Raw genomic sequence first — 23,448 nt, forward strand, 5'->3', positions numbered from 1 at the left:
GTGTTGCTTTTACACCAAACATAACGTTTTGAATTGTTGCCAAAAAGTTCAATTTTGGTTTCATCTGACCAGAGCACTTTCTTCCACATGTTTGGTGTGTCTCCCAGGTGGCTTGTGGCAAACTTTAAACAACACTTTTTATGGATATCTTTAAGAAATGGCTTTCTTCTTGCCACTCTTCCATAAAGGCCAGATTTGTGCAATATATGACTGATTGTTGTCCTATGGACAGAGTCTCCCACCTCAGCTGTAGATCTCTGCAGTTCATCCAGAGTGATCATGGGCCTCTTGGCTGCATCTCTGATCAGTCTTCTCCTTGTATGAGCTGAAAGTTTAGAGGGACGGCCAGGTCTTGGTAGATTTGCAGTGGTCTGATACTCCTTCCATTTCAATATTATCGCTTGCACAGTGCTCCTTGGGATGTTTAAAGCTTGGGAAATATTTTTGTATCCAAATCCGGCTTTAAACCTCTTCACAACAGTATCTCGGACCTGCCTGGTGTGTTCCTTGTTCTTCATGATGCTCTCTGCGCTTTTAATGGACCTCTGAGACTATCACAGTGCAGGTGCATTTATATTGATTACACACAGGTGGATTGTATTTATCATCATTAGTCATTTAGGTCAACATTGGATCATTCAGAGATCCTCACTGAACTTCTGGAGAGAGTTTGCTGCACTGAAAGTAAAGGGGCTGAATAATTTTGCACGCCCAATTTTTCAGTTTTTGATTTGTTAAAAAAGTTTGAAATATCCAATAAATGTCGTTCCACTTCATCATTGTGTCCCACTTGTTGTTGATTCTTCACAAAAAAAATACAGTTTTATATCTTTATGTTTGAAGCCTGAAATGTGGCAAAAGGTCGCAAAGTTCAAGGGGGCCGAATACTTTCGCAAGGCACTGTATACTTCAATGGGAATAGTTATGCACCTGGCTATTATTTTTTTCTTTATTCATAAAATTAAATCAATACAACTATGTTTACATACAAAAACACACATTATAATGTATGTTATAAAAACATTTATGCAGAGTTATCTTCCATGTTTTTAAGATTTATTTTCTGACCTCTTCCTGCAGGTGGTTGGCTGGAGGCTAACAGAGGAGACTGGGGGGCCATCTTGGATTCCCAGAAGGGTGCAGTCAATAGCCCGGGGGACGACATCACTGAGCAGGCCAGGACCAGAGGTGACATAGTGGAGGTCAGTGAATGGGACAGCATCCTAAACTCTGGGCTGGGGAACAACACTGTTAACCACAACCAGAAACAGACAGGCGAACACAAAACAACAACCGATCATAGTCTCCATGACAACAGACTGACTGAGACCAGAGCGAGGTATAGATTTGGTCTGCGTGGACGGGGAGGTGTCTGTATTCGGCTGGAGAGAACAGACACAGACTCGGCTAGCGATGCTCCGTCCTGCTCCTGTAGTTGTGATTCAGAGAGACTGATGGCGCCTCAGGTTAATCCCCTACCAGGTGCTGCCTTCAGCCTGCCTTCTATAGGATCTATCAACTGGAACATGGACCCTGCGACAACACAGACACTTCCTGGTTAGGCTGCCAACTGTGCAAGGACAGTTTTTCACACAGGAGTCCACACAGGAGAAACCCTTAGGCTTCCCCAGTGTGAGGAAAGGTTTTCCAATCAGCGCGACTGCTGAAAATGCACCTGAAGGTCCACACGAGAGAGAGGCTGTTCGCTTGTAGGCACTTTTCAGAGGAGCTACACCTTACATACAAAAGTACGTGGACACACCTTCAAATTAGTGAATTAGGCTATTTTAGCCACACCTGTTATGACAGGTGTATCAAATTGAGCACACAGCCATGCAATCTCCATAGACAAACATTGTCAGTAGAATGGCCTTACGGAAGAGCTCAGTGACTTTCAATATGGCACCGTCATAAGATGCCACCTTTCCAACAAGTCAAATCGTCAAATTTCTGCCCAGCTAGAGCTGCCCCTGTCAACTGTAAGTGCTCTTATTGTGATGTGGAAACATCTAGTAGCAACAACGGATCAGCCGTGAAGGAGTGGGCTACACAAGCTCACAGAACGGGGCCGCAGAGTGCTGAAAGCACGTAGCGCGTAAAAAATAATCTGTCCTCAGTTGCAACACTCCATACCTACTGTTCCATTGGGAGATTCAAGAAATGGGTTTCCATGGCCGAGCAGCCGAACACAAGCCTAAGATCACCATGCGCAATGCCAAGTGTCTGCTGAAGTGGTGTAAAGCTCGCAGCCATTGGACTCTGGTGCACTGGAAACGCGTTCTCTGGAGTGATGAATCACACTTTACCATCTGGCAGTCCAACGGCAAATCTGGGTTTGGTGGATGCCAGGAGAACGCTACCTGCCCCAATGCGTAGTGCCAACTCTAAAGTTAGGTGGAGGAGGAATAATGGTCTGGGGCTGTTTTTCATGGTTCGGGCTAGGCCCTTTACTTTCAGTGAAGGGGAATTTTAACGATGTAGCATAAAATGACATTCTAGATTTTGTGGCAACAGTTTGGGGCCCTTTCCTGTTTCAGCAGGACAATGCACAAAGTGAGGTCCATACAGAAATGGTTTGTCAAGATCGGTATGGAAGAACTTGACTAGCCTGCACAAAGCCCTGACCTCAACCCCATCTAACACGTTTGTGATGAATTGGAGCACCTACTGCAAGCCAGGCCTAATCGCCCAACATCAGTGCCCGACCTCACTAATGCGCTTGTGGCTGAATGGAAGCCAGTCCCCGCAGCAATGTTCCAACATCTAGTGGAAAGCCTTCCCAGAAGAGTGGAGGCTGTTATAGCAGCAAGGAGGGGATCAACTCCATATTAATGCCCATGATTTCGGAATGAGATGTTTGACGAGCAGGTGTCCACATACTTTTGGTCATGTAGTGTCCCTCAGGATACACCAGCAGAAAATGCACACGGCCCATGTATAGATTATAGTGATATGTAATGTAGGTGAATTGAGGAAATAATGAGTATGATGTGGCAGAGTAGATGATTGATGGTTGGTTTAATGGTGTCTGTAAAAATGCTTCACTATTGAAAAGTGGCAACACTGACCTGTTGTTTGATGCTGGTGTTTTATGAGTAAATGTGTTTACTTCACATGAAATAGTGAAGATGTGTGCAATATAATGTTGAACCTTTTCAAAAGTATTCTAAAATGTATTTTATCAAAGCAAGGATACCAGATTTACAGAAAAAGTAAAGTGTTACCTTAGTGAGAAAAGTTATATTTGTATCGTTTTGTGTAATAAAAATACTGTACTTCAAAGTTGAATGTATGACCATTTTGTTGAAATTAAATACAAAATTGACTCTGTGCTGACAGACTTGGTTATTTTTGTATTATTGCAGGGACTGAGTTTCCCTTACCAGTTGAACCAAAACATTATACTTAATTCTTGAATCAACTCATATAGACAGTTTTTGGCTCCATACTGTTAGGTACTTGAATCAGTGTTCGAGACGGACTTGACTGTGGTTAATATTTGATAATTATCATGTCATGTTTTTGTGTGTACAGCAAAGAATTTCTTTCATAAACTTTTGATATGCTCTTCTGTACAATTTGTGTTTACAGTCTGCAGTCCATGAAGACCTGCTGATATCTGGTGTTGCTGGCAGGAGAGACTGGATCTCTGAAGCGGCTGGTCACAAGCCCTGGCTCCTGATCAGGACCCTGAATCAGGAGCCATCGATCTTCCTTCCCGAGTCGGAACGGAGACGGGATTGCGAGGGACCGAGACTCCACCAACACACAGAACACAACCAGTGGACAGGTGGACTGAACAACCTCAGTCCTGGTGGTCATCAGAGAGACAGAGGCTCCAGTCAGGGATCCAGTCCACAGCCCAGACCCTTCTCTTCACAGTCTCAGTGCAGGGATGAAGCAGGACCTGGGGCTGATAGAGATAGACCCTCCTGTTCCTATGATACAAACACCACAATATCCATAATGAACAGAGCAGGTCACCCTGAGCTTCAGCCTTTACAGAGAGTGGTGGGAGACCCCCCGGGTGATAGTCTAGCAGCAAGTCTGTCTTCACCTTCAGGGTCTTGTCTAATGCCTGGTGACTGGGTTCATAGAAGTCCTGGTTCTGGGTCTAGCCTTCCTCAGTTACCTCATAGTTACCCCACCAATACAGACAGGGTCAGGATGGATGTTCACCACAAGAGGTACCTAGCCTATAACACAGCACACAATCCCAACAACACCCAAACAATGGCTAGAGGTCAAGGAGGGAGCTCAAAGACTAACCACCTGAGGGTGGTGGCTCCTGCTTCTGCCTCCTCTGGTGTCATTGGGTCACAACATGGGAGGCCGAGCATTAGCACAGACGAAGACAAGCCATACTCCTGCCCCACGTGTGGGAAGCGCTTTGCAAAGGCGACCTATGTGAAGAAGCACCAAACCATTCACATCAAGGAGAGGCCCTTCAAGTGTAAGCTGTGTTACAAGAGCTTCTCATTCCTGAGTTATCTTATCAGACATAGGAGTGTCCACAACAGGGAGCAATCATAGCATTGGGTCTTGAGATATCTGGAAACTATTATTTAGCTGAAATATTATAGTTATCATGTGAAATGTCCTGGAGTTTTGGGGGGATTACCAAGTCCCTCAGTTGAGCATCTGGGTAAACTCTCATGATACAGACTTGTTGTTTGGTGTGCTGGCATAGCCAAAACACTGTCATGGTACTGAAGAGCAACACTATACTCCCCCTATGAATTTGGTTTTGCCTATGTTCTATTCATAATAAATATGTCCCTCTTTTTTTATAACACACACACACACACAATCCGGTTGTACCTGTTACTTTATTTACTAAAAATAGGTTATCAAAATATACCCTCTTTTTATAACAAGTCAGGTGAGATGAGATGACCCAGAGGTCGCTTTCTTTGGGGAAGAGGTCCAAAAACAACCCCTTACTGTGCCCCTTTCCCCTATAACCCTCCCGTGGCACTGGGTAGTAGGTAGGAGTTCTCCTTAATCAGATATTTTTCATCCTCCCGTCTATCATCTTCCATATCGTTTATGTGTATTATTGTTATGCATCTCCAATGGTTGTAGCAAACATTGCCACTCAATAATTGATTTCCCCAGCCACACAAGTCATTGCCTGACAAATCAAACATGAATTATGCCGCTGCTCTATCGTTCGCTACGTACTTCAGTCTGAGAAGGCCATCATTGAAGTCGTTTGTTTGTGACGTCTGTGACAGTCAAAATGAGGGGTGTTTTACAAAACAGAAGTTGAATATTTACCTTACCGAGTTGATGTAGATGGAATAAAGTCATACTCTTTTCTACTCTATTCTTACTAACACACTGTTCTTTCTAAACAAGTCTGCTCTCTGCTTGAAAGATACTGTAGTTATCATGAAGAGGATTTTATTTGATTAGGATCCCCATTAGCCGACACCAATGGTGAACGTTAGTCTTACTGTGGTCCGACACGTAACGAAAAAGACATTACAGACAAAAGACAATTTACATATATTTAAAAACATTAACGTGTGCGTGCATCTATCAGTCACACACACGTTAGTACATCCACACAACAAGTAGGTCACATGGGGGAGAGGCGTTGTGTCGTGAGGTGTTGCTTTATTTGTTTTTTGATAGCCAGGTTTGCTGTTCACTTGCGCTATATGAAATTGAATGGAGTTCCGTGCAATCATGGCTCTGTATAATACAATACATTTCCTTGAAATTGTTCTGGATCTGGGAACTGTGAAAAGAACCGTGGTGGCATGTCTGGTGGGGTAAGTGTGTGTGTCAGTGCTGTGTGTAATTTTACTATGCAAGCAATTTGGAATTTCCTTACACATTGTTTGTTATAAAAACAAGTGACGCAGTCAGTCTTTCCTCAACTCTTAGACAAGAGAGACTGGCATGCATAGTATAGATATTAGTCCTCTGATTACAATGAAGAGCAAAAAGTTCCGCTCTGGGCCAGCCGCAGCTTAACTAGGTCCTTCTTTGCAGCACTTGACCATATAACCGGACAATAATCAAGATAAGATCAAACTAGAGCCTGCAGGACTTGCTTTGTGGAGTGTGGTGTCAAATAAGGAAAACATCTCTTTATCACAGACTGAACTCTCTCCATCTTTACAACCATTGAATCTATATTTTTTGACCATGACAGTTTAAAATCTAAGGTAACACCAAGTGTACTGAACAACAATATAAATGCAACATGCAACAAATTCCAAGGATTTACTGATTTAAAGTTCATATAAGGATATCAGTCAATAAAAAAATAAAGTGTATTTAACATGACTGAGAATACAGATACTGTATGCATCTGTTGGTCACAGATACCTTTAAAAAAAGTAAGGGCGTGGATCAGAAAACCAGTCAGTATCTGGTGTGACCACCATTTTCCTCATACAGCACAACATCTCCTTCGCATAGAGTTGATCAGGCTGTTGATTGTGGCCTGTGGAATGTTGTCCCATTCCTCTTTAATGGCTGTGCGAAATTGCTGGATATTGGCGTGAACTGGAACACGCTGTCATACACTGGGATCCAGAGCATCCCAAACATGCTCAATGGGTGACATGTCTGGTGAGTATGCAGGCCATGAAAGAACTGGGACATTTTCAGCTTCCAGGAATTGTGTACAGACCCTTGCGACATGGGGCCATGCATTATCATGCTGAAACATGAGGTGATGGCGGCAGATGAATGGCATGTCAATGGGCCTCAGAATCTCGTTACAGTATCCCTGTGCATTCAAATTGCAATCAATAAAATGCAGTTGTGTTTGTTGTCCGTAGCTTATGCCTGCCCATAGCATAACCCCACTGCCACCACGGGGCACTCAGTTCACAACGTTGACATCAGCAAACCACTTTCCCACGCAGCGCCATACATGCTGTCTGAAATCTGCTTGGTACAGTTGAAACCAGGATTAATCCGTGAAGAGCACACTTCTCCAGCATGCCAGTGGCCATCGAAGGTGAGCATTTGCCCACTGAAGTCGGTTACGACGCCAAACTGCAGTCAGGTCAAGACCCTGGTGAGGACGATGAGCACGCAGATGAGATTCCCTGAGACAGTTTATGCAGAATTTCTTTGGGTGTGCAAACCCACGGTTTCAGATAATCCCGCAGGTGAAGAAGCCAGAGGGGGAGGTGCTGGGCTGTCGTGGCTACACGTGGTCTGCGTTTGTAAAGCCGGTTAGACATAATGCCACATTTTCAAAAAATTACATTGGAGGTGTCTTATGGTAGAGAAATTAACATTCAATTCTCTAGCAACAGCTCTGGTGGACATTCCTGCAGTCAGCCAGCCAATTGCATGCTCCTTCAAAACTTGAGACATCTGTGGCATTGTGTTCTGTGACAAAACTGCACATTGACAAGTGTGGCTACTTAATCAGCTTCTTGATATGCCACACTTGTCAGGTTGGTGGATTATCTTGGCAAAGGAGAAATGTTCACTGACAGGGATGTAAAAAAAAATTGGCACAACATTTGAGAAATACGCTTTTTGTGCGTATGAAACATTTCTGGAATCTTTTATTTCAGCTCATGAAACATGGGACGAACACTTTATATTCTGTGCTTATATTTTTGTTCAGTATATATGACTTTGCTCAACTGAAACTGGAGATTTACATTCTGTTTTGGATACAAGTATGTTTAAAAAATACACTTGTTTAATTTCATGTATTTTTTGGTTGTTTGTATGAATATCCCCCCCAACATCGGTTTTGTTTTTTTGGAATCCTGTTTCTATCCCACACAGTAGGTGGCTCACTAAATTAAGCGCTGGTAGTGCATACAGATTTTTAGCACCTGAAACATGCGCACAAGATGAAAATACATGCAAGATATTGTGCCCGTGTTTACATGGTTCTGTGCATACTTCAGGTGCTAGAAATCTGAATGCACTACCAGCGCTTTGAAATGTTGATGTAATTATACTTTTTTGGTGGATATATTGTTTCCAGTGGAGATTTTAGCATGTAAATCTTGGTGGGGCAAACTAAAAAATGCCATTTTTAGATGCATGCCAGCAAAGCCACAACACAGCACTAAACAATACATTAAATGCACTATAACGGTGACCACAAATTGTTATGGCCTACACAGAGCTGTCCCAACAGCAGAGTCCCAACAGCAGTCCCAACACCTTCTTACTGCTACACCTGGCTATCAGCGGAGCCTTGTCTGGCAGCGAAACTGGCAGCGAGTTCATTCAGCCTCATTTACTGCCTTTAAAAAAAACATAGCTGATATGGCTGACTTGCTTAAACAAATGTGGTTTCTACAGACAATTGAGATGTACAAACTATGGCATAAGGGGACGACGAGCGGATAAGAGTCAATCTGTAATTTCGATTAAAGACATTAATAAGCGAGCTAGGACGGACATAGTAAATTTAACTATTTGTTCAAGCACTTTTGAAATGTACCGTGACAGAATTCATAACATGGGCCGTTCTTACAGTATTCTCCCTGTACACCAAGTCAGAACTGTAGGATAAATAAAGGGGGCATATAAGCAGACAATGAAAGCTCTTATTTGATGATAACATTTCTCTAAAACAGACTATAGGCTACATGTGCACCACCAAGTCAGAAACAGTAGGCTAAATTATGATGGGAAAAGGGACCAAATTATTGTGGTGAGGCACATGGGCTACTAACTACACAACATGCACTTAGTATTACTTTCTTAGCTACAGTATACATATCTCCCTGGCATATTTCATAATTTATGCAGCAGCATACAATACATTTTTGGACTCACCCTGTGCTGTGCTCACAGGAAGGTGGCGCAGCGGTCTTTCATGGGAAAATGTTGTCATCAAACTTTGTCATCATTCAATGGATTTATGGTGCTTTCAAAAAACTGGGAACTCGGAAAAAAACGATGTCGAATCATGAGGACATCAGTGATATTCAGGTTGGAGCTCTAGAAAGATGCCCAAGTACCCGACTTGCAATTCCGAGTTGGAAGACCATTCAAAATGTATTTTCCCCAGTCAGAGCTCGTTTTTTCCCCGAATTCCCAGTTATCTTCCCAGTTCTGAGTTTCCAGTGGGGCAGAAGTCATGCTGGATTGACAGAATGGCCAATGTTGAATGTTTATTATTTTAAGCTTGGTAAAGAGACCCTTAAACCCAGAATTGGACCACACACCCACTCCACTGAATAGCAGGCTAGTGATTGCTTTGCAGTTAGCTACTGATTCCTAACAACTATTTCTCTTCATTATTTCTCTTCATTATGAGCCTTCTTGGATGGGCACATCTAATGTAACTCTATGGCAGCACCCAAGGGGCTTGCATTTTCGAGCTCTACCCTTAGATTTTGCGGTGACATAGTGTCCCCATGAGTGACAGAACACTGAGCCAATCACGGCGCAACTAGAGAACATTACCAACCCCTCCGTATTATCCGCTGGCTGACCCACCATCACAGAAAGCACTGAGCTAGGCTGAAACACCTGCATTTTGGAGCTGCCTTACTCAAGAAAGCAAAAAAGAGAATGTTTGTATGCGGCTTTATTAACTAAATTATTTATTTATTTTACATCGTTTGCAAACTGAAAAGTGACATGTATTAATGCCAAAATAACATGCAAAACAGGCACAAAAAAGAGCCCCAACTGTTTTTGCTAAACAGGTGGGGCTATGCCCTGTTTTCTTTCCGGCTTTGAGAAATTTCCAAACGAAACACTGGAGGCTATTTGAGTGAAAAATCATACAGTTAGCTTGTTGGCTAACGTTAGCAGACCTCTGAGAAGCAAGCAAGAATAAGCAAGACCTAGCAAGAATAATGCAGCGTTCAGGTGCTAATCGGCACTAGGAAACTTTGACATTTCCGACTTGCTAACTCATTGTAGAAAGATTATCCACACCCAACTATCTTATCCCTTGCAGGTATCTAACAGCATGTTACAATACAATGCAAAATGGCAACAAATGATATATTCAGATAGTTAAATTTGCTAAATGTACTGCATTTCAGCAGAGCAGGTGGTCATGAAAGATAGTTTAGTTCACATTCCTCTTTGTTGTAGAGAACAGATCCCACGGTATTTCCCCCAATTAGAAAAATTAGATAAATAGACAGTCAATGTACTGAACTGGGCTGTAAGTGCGTGTGAAGGGTGAACTGACAGGGCTGGAACTACGTGGTATACCAACGATAGCCTACGCTGCTATTATGACAAACAAAGCAGAGGACAGCCTCACGCTTATGCAGGTGAGGGATTTTTTAAACCAACAAAAATAATTATACAAGGCTCTGTTACAACTGCAGGAAAATAGTTTTGTCCGAATACTGGTAGATTCAAGAATGGACAATCTGACCAGAGAGGTTCACGGCCTGAAAAACAGTGCATTTCTCCGAGGGAGAGCTTGATGAGTTGGGAAAAAAAGACGGCTGCAACATAACTAACTCTGATTCCAAGAGAAAAGACGACAACAGTGTCTGTGAATCGATGTTGATAATTACAGGGAAATGGGAGTACCTATAAGGACAATCAAGGAAATATGACATCGTTGTGGGTGGAATCCCATAGTCTCCACATGAGAACTGGACGGAGTCTGAGGAGAAAGTGAAGAAAATGATTGATGAAAAGTTGCATTTGGATCAAGAAAGATTGAGGTTAAGCACGCCCACAGGACTGGAAAATATATCACCAGTAGTGATTAAGTTCCTGAGGAACAAGGACAAGGTGGCTGTCCTGGAGAGAGCCAAGAACTTGAGAGGAACCAACATCTTCCTATCTTCCTAAACGAGGACTACTCTGAAGCTGTGCGCCAGAGGATAAAATAACTGATCCCAGCAATGAAGGCTGTTAGGGAGCATGGGGACATTGTCTACATCTGATACAAAAGGTCAAATAGGGAGTGTTATATTTGTCCTGTTTCACTGCATGTAGAAGTGGGTAACCTGTACGAGTGTGAGGTGTGAATTGGAAACATGTTTTTTTTGCATATCCCAACTCCCCCTGAGACCATCAGCATACCACCTTGCATCCCATTGCTGGATTGCCTCTGAAGCTAATCAGGGTTGGTTCTGGATGGGAGACCAGATGCTGCTGGAAGTGGTGATGAAGGGCCAATAGGAGGCACTATTTCCTCTGGTCAATTTATTTTTATCCCAATGCCCCAAGGCCGTGACTGGTGACATTGCCCTGTGTAGGATGCTGTCTTTCGGATGGGATGTTAAATGGGTGTCCTGACTCTCTGTGGTCACTAAAGATCCTAAGGCACTTATCGTAAGAGTAGGGGGTGTTAACCCCCGGTGTCCTGGCTAAATTCCCAATCGGGCCCTCATACCATCATGGCCACCTAATCATCCCCAGCTTCCAATTGGCTCATTCAGCCCCACTCCTCTCCCCTGTAATTATTCCCCAGGTCGTTGCTGTAAATGAGAATGTGTTCTCAGTCAACCTGGTAAAATAAGGGATAAATAAAAAATAAACATCCATCGGAGAGTGGAGTCGCAACCAGGGGTTCAGACATTATTGATGGCGATCTTGCAGCAATTAGGGTGAAGTGACTTGCTCAAGGGCAGATCAAATGTATTTTTTCCTTGCAACCTTTTGGTTACTGGCCCAACACTCTGCTAGGCTACCTGCTGCCCAGGTGCATTCACTCTCCCACTCAAATAGCCAATATTAATATATAACCTCAGAAATAAGGTTAATGAAATCAATATATTGCTAACTTTGTATTGGCCATCACTGAGGCTTACTTAGATAATTGCTTTGACAGTACAGTAGTGGAAATACAGGAATACTTACACTGACTATATCAAACATTAGGAACACCATTCCCAATACTAATACCCTCCCCCACTTCAAAAAATATAAAATATATTTTGATTTGTTTAACACTTTTTTGGTTACTACATGATTCCATGTGTTATTTCATAGTTTGGATGTCTTCACTATTATTCTACAATGTAGAAAATAGTCAACATAAAGAAAACACCCTGGAATGAGTAGGTGTGTCCAAACCTTTGACTGGTGCTGTATCTCATGATTTACAAGACACCTGATTCATCCATTGTGGAGGCCGTGGGGATGGCACAGTCCATCAGTGTTACTGAAATTGTGGTTATATAACCAACAATGGTGCAACACTAACAAAAATAATAACAAATGCGCTTTCTCCCTTGTTGGATAGCGGTTGCTGTCCATGGTTTTGAAACATGAATTGGATTTAATTGGTGCCTTTTCCTAGACCATGTTGCTATGTGCATAATAGCAAAGTTAACCAGCATATTGGTGTTGAGAACAATGCCGGAGGCAGCAGCAGAACGAGGAGATGAGAAAACAGCCCTTGCCTTATTGTCTAAGAAAAGTGAGGAGAGGGAAACCCAAACTTAATTAGGTTTATAATCAATAGCCTAACTGTGAAATGTGCCTGGCTTTATAAATCATCAATATACCTACAGAAATAAGACAGATCCTGCTTCTGTTACCTGTTTTGACTGTTTAATAGCCTACTGATCCCATGAGGCTACGCAATGATATGCCAAGCAAACCATTTCACAAATCTGTCTGTTTTTAATCTTTGCTTTGCTGTAATAAAGGCTTTCCACTTTTTTTGTTAGAACAGCCTCTGGTATTATTTATCATTTATTTAGTGTTGACACTACCAAATTGTCTAATTTTTCTTGATCTCCTTATTATTACTATTATAATAATAATAAGTCATTATCATTAGTAGGTTTAGTATAGCAACCTTGTATAACCACCATCGAGCTGAAGACCTAAAAACACATCCTGTTTAGTCTTAATACCATAACTTACTTAGGACTATATTTCAATACTTTTATAGGATACTGTATCAATCAATCAATCATTCATTCATGTCATCACGAGTCATTCATGATGTGAAATGCAATCTAGTAATTTAAATTTTAAAATAAAATAAAGCAAGTCTTGAATAATTAGCATAAACAATAACTAAACCGTTCCATTTCGGAAAATGCATTCACAAATTAATTTGACAGTTTTTAGAATTTGCTGTAATTAAGGCATGAAAAAAAAACATTACAACATACTCTCTAGTATGCTTATACTTTATTACACATAATATACAAGCAGTGCTGGCTCCTTACCTCCTTTTTGATCTCCAGTATTTTCCATAACTAGTCACATTTATTCCACTCTCCCTTTACCTCCTGAGCAACCTGTAAATATTCCCACCTTTTGAGTTTATTTGTCATGTCCTATACATCCATTTTGATGTAACGGTGTTCAGAGTTTGTTATGACCATTGATATATAAATCATTGATGCAATTATGATATGCTATAGGCATGGCCTGCCCACTCATTAGGCAGGATTAGGGGGCCGCCCATCCTGTTGATAACCCCTGATCTTCTCTGTCCCTGATCTCCTCACTCATTATTTCTTCAGTTCTCATCCAGTTCCCTACTACATCCAAAACCAACAGAATTAACTACAAACTGACTAATATTACATTAAATATACTACATTACACTATACATGGGCCGTGTGCATTTTCTGCTGGTGTATCCTGAGATAGCTCCTCTCTGAGAACCTCTTCCCACAGTGTGTACAGGCGAAAGGTCTCTCTCCCGTGTGGACTTTCAGGTGCATCTTCATATGGTGCTGGCGGGAGAACCTCTTCTCACACTGGGGGCAGCTGTAGGGTTTCTCCCCTGTGTGCACCCTCTGGTGCCTCTTCAAGTTGGACGAGTCTGAAAAACTGGCCCGGCACAGGTGGCAGCCGAATGGTTTCTCCCCTGTGTGCATCCTCTGGTGGATCTCCACCTGTTTGGGCAAACGGAAGGCTTTCCCACAGAACGAACACGGGAAGCGCTTCTCTTTGGCGCCGCCACCTTTACTGATTCCATCTCTACTACTATCATTTGTCAATGGGCTTGTGTAGCCCTTTAGTGTTGAGGCACGGGCATTGTCTGAGGTCTGATTTAACATAAGGAGAGTGTGAGGAGGATGAAGGCCAGGGAGTGTCTGTGTTGTCGCAGGGTCCATGTTCCAGTTGATAGATCCTATAGAAGGCAGGCTGAAGGCAGCACCTGTTAGGGGGTTAACCTGAGGTGCCATCAATCTCTCTGACTCACAACTATAGGAGCAGGACGGAGCATCGCTAGTCGAGTCAGTCTCTTCTCTCTCCAGCCGCATACCGAAACCTCCCCGTCCACGCAGACCAAATCTACGCCTCGTCCTGGTCTCAGCCAGTCTGTTGTCATGGAGACTAAGTTCAGCTGTTGTTTTGTGTTCGACAGTCTGTTTCTTGTTAACATTGTTCTTCCGCAGCCCAGAGTTGAAGACGCTGTCCCATCCACTGACCTCCACTATGTCGCCTCTGGTCCTGGCCTGCTCAGTGATGTCGTCCCCCGGGCCATTGACTGCACCCGTCTGGGTCTGGGAATCCAAGATGGCCACCCAGTCTCCCCTGTTAGCCTCCAGCCATGCACCTGCAGGAAGAGGTTAGAAAATAGATCTTAAAAACACGGCAGAGAAAACTACATAGGGAATTTGACTCAATAACTTGGTCAAGTTCATACATTATGTGTGTTTTGTATTTAAACATAAGTTGTACTGATTTCATTTTTATGAATGAAGAAAATAAATAAATAATAATAGCCAGCTGCATCACTATTCCCACTGAAGATCTATTACTATTAGTATGTAGGCTATATGTATACTGCTCAAAAAAATAAAGGGAACACTTAAACAACACAATGTAACTCCAAGTCAATCACACTTCTGTGAAATCAAACTGTCCACTAAGGAAGCAACACATTGACAATAAATTTCACATGCTGTTATGCAAATGGAATAGACAACAGGTGGAAATTATAGACGATTAGCAAGACACCCCCAATAAAGGAGTGGTTCTGCAGGTGGTGACCACAGACCACTTCTCAGTTCCTATGCTTCCTGACTGATGTTTTGGTCACTTTTGAATGCTGGCGGTGCTTTCACTCTAGTGGTAGCATGAGACGGAGTCTACAACCCACACAAGTGGCTCAGGTAGTGCAGCTCATCCAGGATGGCACATCAATGCGAGCTGTGGCAAGAAGGTTTGCTGTGTCTGTCAGCGTAGTGTCCAGAGCATGGAGGCGCTACCAGGAGAAAGGCCAGTACATCAGGAGACGTGGAGGAGGCCGTAGGAGGGCAACAACCCAGCAGCAGGACCGCTACCTCCGCCTTTGTGCAAGGAGGAGCAGGAGGAGCACTGCCAGAGCCCTGCAAAATGACCTCCAGCAGGCCACAAATGTGCATGTGTCTGCTCAAACGGTCAGAAACAGATTCCATGAGGGTCCGACGTCCACAGGTGGGGGTTGTGCTTACAGCCCAACACCGTGCAGGACGTTTGGCATTTGCCAGAGAACACCAAGATTGGCAAATTCGCCACTGGCGCCATGTGCTCTTCACAGATGAATGCAGGTTCACACTGAGCACATGTGACAGACGTGACAGAGTCTGGAGACGCCTTGGAGAACGTTCTGCTGCCTGCAACATCCTCCAGCATGACCGGTTTAGCAGTGGGTCAGTCATGGTGTGGGGTGGCATTTCTTTGGGGGGCCGCACAGCCCTCCATGTGCTCGCCAGAGGTAGCCTGACTGCCATTAGGTAATGAGATGAGATCCTCAGACCCCTTGTGAGACCATATGCTGGTGCGATTGGCCCTGTGTTCCTCCTAATGCAAGATAATGCTAGACCTCATGTGGCTGGAGTGTGTCAGCAGTTCCTGCAAGAGGAAGGCATTGATGCTATGGACTGGCCCGCCCGTTCCCCAGACCTGAATCCAATTGAGCACATCTGGGACATCATGTCTTGCTCCATCCACCAACGCCACGTTGCACCACAGACTGTCCAGGAGTTGGCGGATGCTTTAGTCCAGGTCTGGGAGGAGATCCCTCAGGAGACCATCCGCCACCTCATCAGGAGCATGCCCAGGCGTTGTAGGGAGGTCATACAGGCACGTGGAGGCCACACGCACTACTGAGCCTCATTTTGACTTGTTTTAAGGACATTACATCAAAGTTGGATCAGCCTGTAGTGTGGTTTTCCACTTTAATTTTGAGTGTGACTCCAAATCCAGACCTCCATGGGTTGATAAATTTGATTTCCATTGATCATTTTTGTGTGATTTTGTTGTCAGCACATTCAACTATGTAAAGAAAAAAGTATTTAATAAGAATATTTCATTCATTCAGATCTAGGATGTGTTATTTTAGTGTTCCCTTTATTTTTTTGAGCAGTGTATTTATATCTTACTTTGCTCCCCCATCTTTAGTCCACTCAGCAGATCAATGCTCTCTGGCCCGTCCTCTATCATCTCCTCTTTGACCAGCAGCAGATCAGGCTTTCCATCCTCCATGTCTACTGACTGTAAAAGATACAGAGTGAGAGGATGTTGGATCAAGAAATCTGATATGAGCACCCTGCTATGGAGCATCTTCTGATCAGACGAGTGATTGCTATGAGTACTATGCAAATGTTAGTTGATTTGATCACTTGACATTCTTTATTGGTTTGCTAATTCAAAGGCATGGTCCCACACTTAAGACAAAATTAATCAAGATCAGGGCTTGTATTCACAAAGCGTCTTAGACTAGAAATGTGGCCGTAAGTACTGAGAATAGAGACATTTTACTCCTACTCTTATAGGTAAAAATAAAAGCTATGCGTGAAGCCTCTTCTAGTCGACAGATATTTAGGACCCCTCATGAGTTGTCCTAACCGATTAAGAGTTACCAGCAAGTGTCTTGATAATAAGAAAAGGCAGAGGCTCCTGTACCCCATGCAATTGTTTTGGAGTTCAAAGAATGTTTTGATATTTCTATATGATCAACCAATAAATAATCTACGCTGAACAAAAACATACGCAATATGCAACATTTAAAAAAAAATACACATCAGAGTTGATCAGGCTGTTGAGTGTAGCCTGTGGAGTGTTGTCCCATTCTTGAATGGCTTTGTGAAGTTGCTGGATTTTGTCGGGAACTGAAACACCCTGTTGTATGCGTCGATCCAGAGCATTCCAAAACATGCTCAATGGGAGTATGCAAGCCATGGAAAAACAGGGACATTTTCAGCTTCCAAGAATTGTGTACAGATAGTTGCGACATGGGGCTGTGCATTATCATGCTGAAACATGAGGTGATGGTGGAGGATAAATGGCATGACAATAAGCCTCAGGATCTCGTCACTGTATCTCTGTGCATTCATGTTGTCCATAGCTTATGCCTGCCCATACCATAACCCCACCACGGGGCACTCTGTTCACAACGTTGACATCAGCAAACAGCTCGCCCACATGACACCAAACACATCGTCTGTGGTTGTGACGCCGGTTGGACGTACTGCCAAAAAGACGTTTGAGGCGAGTTATGGTAGAGAAATTCACATTCAGTTCTCTGGCAACAGCTCTGGTGGACATTCTTGCAGTCAGCATGCCAATTGCACGCTCTCTCAAAACTTTAGACATCTGTTGCATTGTGTTGTTTGACAATGCTGCACATTTTAGAGATAGGACCGTTTTATTGTCCCCAGCACAAGGTGCACCTGTGTAATGAACATGCTGTTTAATAAGCTTCTTGATATGCCACACCTGTCAGGTGGATGGATTATCTTGGCAAAGGAGAAATGATCACTAACAGGGATGTAAACTAATTTGTGCACAACATTTGAGAGAGAAAATGTTTTTCGTGCATATGGAAAATATCTGGGATCTTTAATTTTAGCTCATGAAACAAAAAAAATGTACATGCTGTGTTTATTTTTGTTCAGAATAGATCTACATGCTATCTTTTGCGCTTCTGACAATGATTTTACATGAGGCCTAAGTCACATGATATGCCTAAATACTTATAACCACTAGGCTAATAAATAATAAAATGTTTCTTTTGATTATTCAGCAGAAATTTGCATCCTGTAGCACAAACTCAAAGAAGTTCTGGGACACTGTAAAGTCCATGGAGAATTAGAGCACCTCCTCCCAGCTGCCCACTGCACTGAGGCTAGGAAACACGGTCACCACCAATAAATCCAGCTGGCCATGCTTTCCATCTGTCTACCTCTACCCCGGTCAACAGCCCTGCACCCCCCACAGCAACTCGCCCAAGCCTCCCCCATTTCTCCTTCACCCAAATCCAGAAAGCTGATGTTCTGAAAGAGCTGCAAAATCTGGACCCCTGCAAATCAGCCTGGCTAAACAATCTAGAACCTCTCTTTCTAAAATGATCTGCCGAAACTGTTGCAACCCCTATCAACCCCTCTTTTGTATCATCTGAGATTCCCAAAGATTGTAAAGCTGCCACAGTCATCCCCCTCTTCAAAGGGGGAGACACCCTAGACACAAACTGCTACAGACCTATCTCTAACCTACCCTGCCTTTCTAAGGTCTTCAAAAGCCAAGTTAACAAACAGATTACCGACCATTTCGAATCCCAACGTACCTTCTCCGCTATGCAATCTGGTTTCAGAGCTGGTCATGGGTGCACCTCAGCCACACTCAAGGTCCTAAATGATATCATAACCGCCATCGATAAGAGACATTACTGTGCAGCCGTATTCATCGACCTGGCCAAGGCTTTAGACTCTGTCAATCACCACATTCTTATTAACCGACTCAACAGCCTTGGTTTCACAAATGATTGCCTCGCCTGGTTCACCAACTACTTTTCAGTGTGTCAAATCGGAGGGCCTGTTGTCCGGACCTCTGGCAGTCTCTATGGGGGTGCCACAGGGTTCAATTCTCAGGCCGACTCTCTTTTTTGTATACATCAATAATGTCGCTCTTGCTGCTGGTGATTCTCTGATCCACCTCTATGCAGACGACACCATTTTGTATACTTCTGGCCCTTCTTTGGACACTGTGTTAACTAACCTCCAGGCGAGCTTCAATGCCATACAACTCTCCTTCCGTGGCCTCCAACTGCTCTTGAATGCAAGTAAAACTAAATGCATGCTCTTCAACCGATCACTGCCCGCACCTGCCCGCCTGTCCAGCATCACTACTCTGGACAGCTCCGACTTAGAATATGTGGATAACTACGAATAACTAGGTGCCTGGTTAGACTGTAAACTCTCCTTCCAGACTCACATAAAGCATCTCCAATCCAAAATTAAATCTAGAATCGGCTTCCTATTTCGCAACAAAGTATCCTTCACTCATGCTGCCAAACATATCCTCGTGACCATCCTACCAATCCTCGACTTTGGCGATTTCATTTACAAAATAGTCTCCAACACTCTACTCAACAAATTGGATAGTCTATCACAGTGCCATCCGTTTTGTCACCAAAGCCCCATATACTTCCCACCACTGCGACCTGTATGCTCTCGTTGGCTGGCCCTCGCTTCATACTCATCGCCAAACCCACTGGCTCCAGGTCATCTACAAGTCTCTGCTAGGTAAAGCCCTGCCTTATCTCAGCTCACTGGTCACCATAGCAGCACCCACCCGTAGCACGCACTCCAGCAGGTATATCTCACTGGTCACCCCCCAAAGCCAATTCCTCCTTTGGCCGCCTCTCCTTCCAGTTCTCTGCTGCCAATGACTGGAACAAACTGCAAAAAGCACTAAAGCTGGAGACTCATATCTCCCTCACTAGCTTTCAGCACCAGCTGTCAGAGCAGCTCACAGATCATGGCACCTGTACATAGCCCATCTGTAAACAGCCCATCCAACTACCTCATCCCCATACTGTATTTATTTATTTATCTTGCTCCTTTGCACCCCAGTAATTCTACTTGCACATCTATCACTCCAGTGTTTAATTGCTATATTGTAATTACTTCGCCACCATGGCCTATTTATTGCCTTAACTCCCTTATCTTACCTCATTTGCACTCACAGTATATAGACTTTTTGTTTTCTTTTTTTCCACTGTATTATTGACTGTATGTTTTGTTTATTCAATGTGTAACTCTGTGTTGTTGTGTGTCAAACTGCTATGCTTTATCTTGGCCAGGTCGCAGTTGCAAATGAGAACTTGTTCTCAACTCGAGATGTTTGACGATCAGGTGGCCACTTACACTACATGACCAAAAGTATCTGTCAACTAGGTGGGACTCATGACTAAAGAGGCTTCCTGCATAGCTTCTTTTTTTTTACCATAAGAGTAGGAGTAAAATGTCTCTAGTCCCAGCACTTACGACCAATTTTCTACTCACAAGACTTCGAAGAGTAAGAGTACTGATCTAGGATCAGGCCCCCACCTGGTCAGCACTCCTACCCTGAGAGTCTTTGTGGATACGGGCCCTGACCTAATGCCATACAGACAGTAGTTCACAGTGGACTCACCTCAGTGAGACGGTGTGTGGTCCTGTGCTGCTCAGCTTGTTCCTCTGCGGGTTCAGGAAGAGGTGTAGTCTGGTTGTCATCTATGACCATGATCCCCTCAGTGTTCCCCAGACCCTCCTCACACCCCTCCTCCTTCACTAGCAGCCCCTCTGGGCCCTCCTCCTCCTGGAAGAGACAGCTGATACAGATTACACTCCCTCAGGTACGTACACACACTACGTTTGAGTCCTATACTGTAGTTACAGAATTATGTAATTGTTGTTAAATTCATCATGGTGGACATAAATATGATGGTGTGGGCAAATATGAGTTAAAAGTCTAACAAACCCAACTAAACTATTCTGACATGTACCGTAGGTGTTTGTTCATGTGTGGGTTTTTGTAGGTATATTTAGTAAGTCTATAATGGTTATAAAGCGCTGTTGGGTGTATGCAGAATAGGGTGAGATCAGATGTGATGTGTACTAAAGAAAGTCTCAATGAAAGTCTTCGAATAAAAATTCCCATTTTGTGTTTAAAAAACAAAAACAAACAAGTTTTAAATTACATAATAATAAAAATACACCATAAAAATCAGCATGAACTTGATGAACTGCATTAATTTTCTAATTAAAAGTGTCTTGAAGAAAAATGTAAGTACTTGAATTAAAGTAATTAAATATGCATTTGTGAACATCATATATCCTACATAGTACAAACAATATATAACATACTTTAGGGTTATATATGCCTTATATATCACACAGTGCCTGGATGCAATATTATACCCAGGAATATTGAACACTGAAATCTGTTACTCTTGTTATTCCAATTGTATCTGTGGATATTTTCTGCTGACAACAATAAAAATGTATATTTGTCTTCAATGGTTAATTCTAAACATCAGAAACTAATCGAGTGGAATGGTTTTTCTGCTGGTGTATCCTGAGGTAGCTCCTCTCTGAGAACCTCTTCCCACAGTGTGTACAGGCGAACGGCCTCTCTCCCATGTGGACCTTCAGGTGGATCTTCAGATGGTGCTGGTGGGAGAACCTCTTCTCACAATGGGGGCCGCTGTAGGATTTCACCCGTGTGGACCCTCTGGTGCCTCTTCAGGTTGCCAGCCTGGGCGAAGTGCATGTGACACTGGGTACTACTGAAGGATTTATCCCGTGTGGAACTACTGGTGGAACCACCTTCTGGAGGCAGCTAAAGCCTTTGTTACAGAACATGCAGAAGAACGATGTGGCTCCCCCTCCCTGAACCTGGCTCTAGCCCTGTCATTTGAGTTCAATACCTGATCGAAAAGGCCGTGTGAATTGGAAGGCCCCATTGACGTGGACACTGGGTTGCGGTCCCTGAACGCCTGTAAAGGGAAGCGGGACTCGACATTTGGATTTGTCTCTAAGCTTTTCATGTATTCTCGGGACTCGACATTTAGATTTGTCTCTAAGCTTTTCATGTAATCTAAGAAGTCTGTCCTGTGAGTGTCTGTCTCCTAGGTGAATATCTGCATTCCATGTGAAAGGAATGTCACCCTCCACTTTCTCAGTCACTTTATCTACCACTATAACTTCACCTTTCTTATCTAGGCACCCTTCAGAGTATACACTACCACTGTACTGGTCCAGTCTTCTCTAGACAGATCAATCTGTGTCTCTAAACCCAAGGATATGTTGCCAGGTCCATCTCTGTAGCGTAAGAACAAGACAGATCATCACCTCCAGTGTGTAACGCATCACCATCTACACAAGAATTAACAGCCCTTTGGCTCTGGTGAAATACCGGTAAATACTCTGAGACGGGAGCAGGAAGACAGCCCAGTCTGCCCAGCCCCTCTGGGTCTGATCTATGGTCAGATCCTGTGCATTACAGTTAAATGTCTCTGACATTAGGATGGCGTTCGGCGTGCCACTGACCTCCGCGATGCTGTGTCGTGGATCCTCTTCTTCAGTCCTCTCCTGCTTGACCAGGGACGATCCTCCAGGACTTGCAGCCTCTGCGTCTGCATCCTGACACAAGAAGAGGGGAGGTTATTACCGATACATGAGTAGAATTGGATAACAATGTCGTAGGGAAGTCTCACAAGCTCCCCTATGGCAGATAAATGAGGATGTCTATCTAAGCAAGTGAATAGCTGAGGGCAGCCTTTCTGAAATAAACTGGCCACATTTGATGTACTGTTACACTAACCTCTATCACAATAACATTTTGGGTTGAGGTTCCACTCCCCTCATCAACAGTGATTGGTTGGTCATCTCTCCATGTATTGTGTCCCACTGGCTTCACAAAGCTCCTGTGGCCTCCAGTGAGATGTCCTTCACATGAAAGTTATTGGGGGAAAATAGGTGGTTAGGTTAGGTACTGTCAATGCTGAACCCTATATTGTACAATATTGACAGTTTTGACAGTCTAGAATTGGCCAGGATGTAAAATAGTGTCTTTGTGCAATTTAGCTAAGTAATCTGGGGAATTACTGCAATACGATCCAAAAACTGTCCAAGACCCAATTCTGGTTAACACATCTAGTTACAAATGTACAGAGGGGTGCCCCGCTGCCTCGGCCTTCTGCAAAATGTACCTCTTTCCATTCCTCTGTATCGGTCGAGGATCTTGACACTACTGGGACGACTGGAGTGTGCGCGCTCTCGCGTTGTCTTCTCGGCGCGCTCCCGTGACACCTTCAGCTCCAGTAGCTGTAGTTTCCTCCGCAATACCCTGTTTTCTTTCTGGCTTTGAGTTATTTCCAAACGAAACACTGCATAGTCGTCATCCACGAGTTTACAGACCTCTGACACGGCTGCATTCGCTAGCACCTCCATGATGGAGGCTATTTGAGTGTGAAAAACCATGGCCATTGTTTGCTAACGACTAGCAAGCTAGCGTTACAGAGATAACATATATCAACCAAGTCCTGTCTCCAACGCGATTTAAAGAGGCATAAGTATGTGATGCTGAGCAGTTAAATTAATAATAGTTTGAGTTCCATTGTGTTAATGTCTAAATTCAAACCCTAAAGAGAAAATTGTTCTTGGTCATGTTTACGTCAATACTTATCTGTTTTTTAAATGGCGGTTGGCAACCAAAAAGGTGCATTACCGCCACCAATTGGACTGGAGTTTGAGTCGATTACACGTGGTTTCCGTTAGGGAAGGCCTAGTCTGA

At 43.5% G+C, this 23,448-nt stretch overlaps 3 protein-coding genes across 6 annotated transcripts in view; 1 reads left to right on the forward strand and 2 right to left on the reverse strand.

Annotated features, from left to right (window-relative positions):
- LOC121841796 overlaps positions 1-23,448 on the reverse strand; it is a 314,557-nt gene that overhangs the window by 178,110 nt on the left and 112,999 nt on the right. The gene's annotated exons all lie outside the window — the stretch shown is intronic.
- Positions 1-23,448, forward strand: part of LOC112231940 (zinc finger protein 583) — a 969,163-nt gene that overhangs the window by 37,258 nt on the left and 908,457 nt on the right. The window contains exons 6-7 of one of the 4 annotated variants that reach the window (XM_042311878.1): positions 1,081-1,202; positions 3,592-6,208. The exons of 2 other annotated variants lie outside the window; for them this stretch is intronic. In XM_042311878.1, coding sequence (XP_042167812.1) covers positions 1,081-1,202; positions 3,592-4,533 — 1,064 coding nt within the window. In that variant the 3' untranslated portion in view covers positions 4,534-6,208. Of the gene's footprint in view, positions 1-1,080; positions 1,203-3,591; positions 6,209-11,994; positions 11,999-23,448 lie in introns of those variants that run through there. One more of the 4 variants, XR_006080755.1, reaches the window with a different exon arrangement.
- LOC121841797 (endothelial zinc finger protein induced by tumor necrosis factor alpha-like) lies at positions 13,059-22,530 on the reverse strand. Its single transcript, XM_042311957.1, has 5 exons — positions 22,477-22,530; positions 22,203-22,295; positions 20,305-20,469; positions 16,272-16,383; positions 13,059-14,461 (listed from the first exon to the last, which is right to left on the reverse strand). Exons 3-5 carry the CDS (start codon positions 20,392-20,394, stop codon positions 13,500-13,502), a joined length of 1,164 nt encoding a protein of 387 aa, XP_042167891.1. The 5' UTR covers positions 20,395-20,469; positions 22,203-22,295; positions 22,477-22,530; the 3' UTR covers positions 13,059-13,499.

This window comes from Oncorhynchus tshawytscha, linkage group LG34 (assembly GCF_018296145.1).
Source record: "Oncorhynchus tshawytscha isolate Ot180627B linkage group LG34, Otsh_v2.0, whole genome shotgun sequence".
Taxonomy (NCBI): Eukaryota; Metazoa; Chordata; class Actinopteri; order Salmoniformes; family Salmonidae; genus Oncorhynchus; species Oncorhynchus tshawytscha.